The sequence below is a fragment of the Cyprinodon variegatus genome, unplaced genomic scaffold (assembly GCF_000732505.1).
Source record: "Cyprinodon variegatus isolate N-32 unplaced genomic scaffold, C_variegatus-1.0 Scaffold298, whole genome shotgun sequence".
In the NCBI taxonomy this organism is placed as follows: Eukaryota; Metazoa; Chordata; class Actinopteri; order Cyprinodontiformes; family Cyprinodontidae; genus Cyprinodon; species Cyprinodon variegatus.
The window spans coordinates 596,897-600,832 of NW_015150751.1; the positions used below are offsets into that span (position 1 = coordinate 596,897).

General features: G+C 39.4%; 1 protein-coding gene across 2 annotated transcripts in view; it reads right to left on the reverse strand.

Annotated features, from left to right (window-relative positions):
• Positions 1 to 3,638, reverse strand: part of tmem19 (transmembrane protein 19) — a 6,192-nt gene extending 2,554 nt beyond the window's left edge. Inside the window, exons 1-3 of one of the 2 annotated variants that reach the window (XM_015383928.1) lie at positions 3,502 to 3,638; positions 2,805 to 2,952; positions 1,580 to 1,693 (exon numbers count right to left, since the gene is read on the reverse strand). In XM_015383928.1, the coding sequence (XP_015239414.1) occupies positions 1,580 to 1,693; positions 2,805 to 2,934 (244 nt within the window). In that variant the 5' untranslated portion in view covers positions 2,935 to 2,952; positions 3,502 to 3,638. Of the gene's footprint in view, positions 1 to 1,579; positions 1,694 to 2,804; positions 2,953 to 3,501 lie in introns of those variants that run through there. The other variant, XM_015383929.1, reaches the window with a different exon arrangement.
• Between the last annotated feature and the right edge of the window lie 298 nt (positions 3,639 to 3,936).

The window sequence follows — 3,936 nt, forward strand, 5'->3', positions numbered from 1 at the left end:
AGTTTTTAATGATTTATATTTATATTTAATTTTCTGGGCAGAAAAATCCAAATTGCTATTGAATAAAAGGAGTTTGGCCTCCATTTTATTTTTAGGCCAAACTCCTCAGTGAGCCAAGAGGACTGTGTCAATATCATTGCTAAACATGTCAGGTTAAATACATAGAAGCTGACACCTTTATGGAAAATAGACTAAAGAATAAAGCCTTTTTTTTTTAAGCTTTCTATGTTATTTTAGGCCCAAAATGTTTCGTAGTTCCGTAAAATGCATTAATACTGTGGAAAAAACCCTGCAGTTTGAATAGTGATGTTCGCTCACGTTCCATCATTGATCTGTCTGTGAGTCGCACACAAAGGTACGTTCACTGTATGCTAATCATTTCCAGAACATCAACAGCTAATGAATATCAACAAATAAGGAGCTAGCATCATGTTAGCAAACTGTTAGCTAATTAAACAAAGACATTAGCTTCATGTTAGAAAGTTTGTGAAGCATATTTTGTGACGAGCTCATCAAACACGGCTGGACTTTGCACCTCTACCCGTGTTCTCGACTTTGACCTGCACCTGGCAGAACGTTGACTTTCTAAGTCCTCAGATTAGAGCTTTCCTTTCCAAGCCATGCATCCAGATATTAGCCTTTTCTCTGCATCACATTACGCATCGGTAGCTGAAGATAACTCGCAGCGATGCGTCCGGTTTTATGCACACCTTAACTCTGTCACTACATGGAGAATCCATGTTGACAGTTTGTTGTCTTCTTGTTCCACCCTGGAAAAAAACAGCCTCTGAAATGATTAAAAGCACAAATAAAACATAAAATGCTGCCTGAGATGTCCTTATACAGCAGTAAAGCAGCTCAACTTTAACAGAAACATAATTCGTAGCTCACTAACTGGGTTCAGAGATGCTAACCCTATGGATGCCGCAAAGATCAGATTTTGATGTTTCTGTGCTTCTAATTTCAAGAGATCAACATGTGCGTCCATGTGGTGACCGAGCCTAACCTCTAGAAAATGGGCTTTCTGCTGAGCGTTCATCTTCACTGAGGATTTCTTTGTAGCAGCGAAGTCAAGATGCTGAAGTTTCCCGTTTAATGAGGCTCACAATGTCAGCAGTTTAAGTCAGGAACTTTCTGTGCAAATGCTTAAAACAATATGTCTTATTGAAACCTGAACACAGGGAGAATTGTTGGGTTTCAAGTTGTTTCTGTTTGATCGTCTCCTTTCTGAGTAAATGGTCGGATGAAATGAGAGAAGAAGGATTTTCATGGCACCTCTGATGTCAACTGATAGGAAGAAAAACTGCTTTTAAGGCCTGTTTTTATTTTGTTAAAATGGCCCAAAGTCCAGACAGTAATCAGTCTAAGAGGCAAGATTTAAACATGATGATCAGGCGCTCTGTTTTTAGCCTAAAAAAAAAGATCCAATCAGGGTTCTGAATACGGAAGGAACGCTGCACTTTTCAGAGCCGTACATATGTAATTTATTTTTTTCTCTATTTTGCGTTTGTTGAAAATCCCAATAAAATCTTTTGCGCTTTAAAGTTATAAAGAGGGTAAAAGGCCCCCATAAACTCACCTCCGAGAGCTCCTGACCGGTCCAGACTGCGTCTCTTTAACGCTCGACCCGTCAGTGTAAGGGGAACCAAGATGGAGAACAACCATCGCCACGGTGACACCGGCTGCAGGTTCCCTTTAGAACAAAAATACTCTGATGATAAGAGAATCTTTCTCCAAATCTCAAAAACTAAAAAGTAAATAGGGCAAGAAAAATACAGTGGGAGTAAAATGAATAAATACATTTGATAGGTTTAGTTAAAAAGCATCAGTTGGTAATAAAAGCATTAGGCGGTTCCTGAAACAGAATCCCTCTGGTTTCAAAGCAGAGAAGGAAGAGCATTGATGGTAAAGATGGCTGAAGACAACCATGGAGGACCTGAAGCTCATCAGCGGAGTCTCCTTACAACGCGGCTCTACGCTGCGCAGAAACAAGGCCGCTTTTCATCATCGTACCGGAGGGGAAATTCTTTGACATTTAGCCTCAAAGATGTGAAAGAAACCAATCTGATCAGAACAAAATACACTTTAAAAACATCACTTAGCACTCTGTAAGAGTAAAGACCGTGGAAAACCAACCGAATCAAACCATAAAACTGCAGAAAACAGCTGCAAACACAGTGATTCTGATCGCATCCTATTAACCCCGTAGAGTCAGCGTCTTCAACACAACACCAACATTTCTGCAGATTCTTCAGGATTAAGAAGCGCAAAAATAATAATAGTGGGATTTCAAATCTACATTCAACATGGGGACAGATTTGTGGGCAATAGATGCCGATTAAACCCAAATCTGCTCTGATCCGTTCAGCAGATGATTTGGCGGAGATACAAACAGAGAATTTAAAATAAAAATTTTCAATTAGGTCAGAAGAATCTGGCTTTGGTCAGGCTGTTTAAATACAGCTGCCATAGTGATGCATGTTGGAGGCAGCATTATGCTGTGGCAATGCTTTTATTTTATTACATCAGAGGAAGTAAATCCAAAACATCTCCTCTTTTTTTGCCAAATTAAGTTAGAACTTAAAAGCAACAGTCAGAGTGAAAAATTAGACTGGCTTCTTAATAACTGCAGGAAATAAGCAGATTTTTAAAGCGTGTCCAAGAAGAACCTCGTTATTAAACAGAAAGGGCTTCAGGAGGATTCAGAGAAGAGCACATGATTTCACAGTTCAGTTTTAGAAGATAAATTCACACAAGCTTTCAAACATCCAGACAGAAAAGCTTTTGGCCTACAGGCAGCTTACCAGACACGGCGCTCATGGTGAGGGAGAGGATCCAGAAGAAGAGAGACAGCGCCAAAGTGGCACACAGCACGATCATATCCGTCATCATCTTCAGGTACTCCTTCGACAGGATGTCGTTCTCAGAATCCATGACGACAGCGAGGAAAAGCTGCAGGAGAAGAGATCAAAGTTGTCTGTGTGAAGCTGAATCCCAAGGAAAATAAAAGAACATCCCACTGAAAACTAGAACACCAAATCACGTTCAGTTTGATGAGCTTTATTCTAATCACATAATTTTTTTTTAAAGGGAGATATTTTCTTTCCCAATGCAGAGCACAAAAGCCCAGCTTTAAGCACGGTGTGGAGGGCTGGTGATGTGGGCGGGCTGGTCAGCCTTCAGACCCTGAAGTGTAAACAGGAGCATTACCTCATCAGCTTAAAGTAATACAGAGTCCAATGTGAGACAATCCAACCCAAACTGGGCTTTTTATGTCTTATTGCTATTATAACCGTTAGATCATTTACACACCCTTCGAGTTATAAATCAATTCTGCTTTTATAAATAACGTCAAAAAATTAATCTTTCAATCCTGTCCTCACTGTATGTCATCACCGAGGTTAAATAGATTAATTTTAACGGTATTAATAAACAAACATCGATTTTTAACAAAGTATAAAATCGACATTTTGCGGAATTTAAGAAATATTTCGGACTCACCGCTTTTCGGGGCCATTGTGGCTTAACTTCACTCCCTCTCTCACTGTAGAACCGGATATAACCGGATATAACCGACTGGTTGACTTATAAAAATGCGGTTTTATTTAATAAAGATAATGAGGAGAAAAAACGTAGCTTTAAATGACAGATAAGGTATAAATCGATCAGCTCATCGACTGAAGCTGGGTGCTAACTGAACGTAGGCTACAGCGGAAGTGAACAGGCGGGGCGATATAAGTGCCGGACCAGTTTCCGCCTTTATTCTTAAAGGGACAGTAACCAATTATAACCAATTATGAAGCGTAAATCAACCTAAGACTTCTCAGCAGGGTTAAAACTAATGTTTTCAGACCCGTAAAAATATTATAGTCTGACTTTTAGGATCAGTTATATCTGGTGTATAAAAATACAATTTTCTTGGTATTATAAATAAAA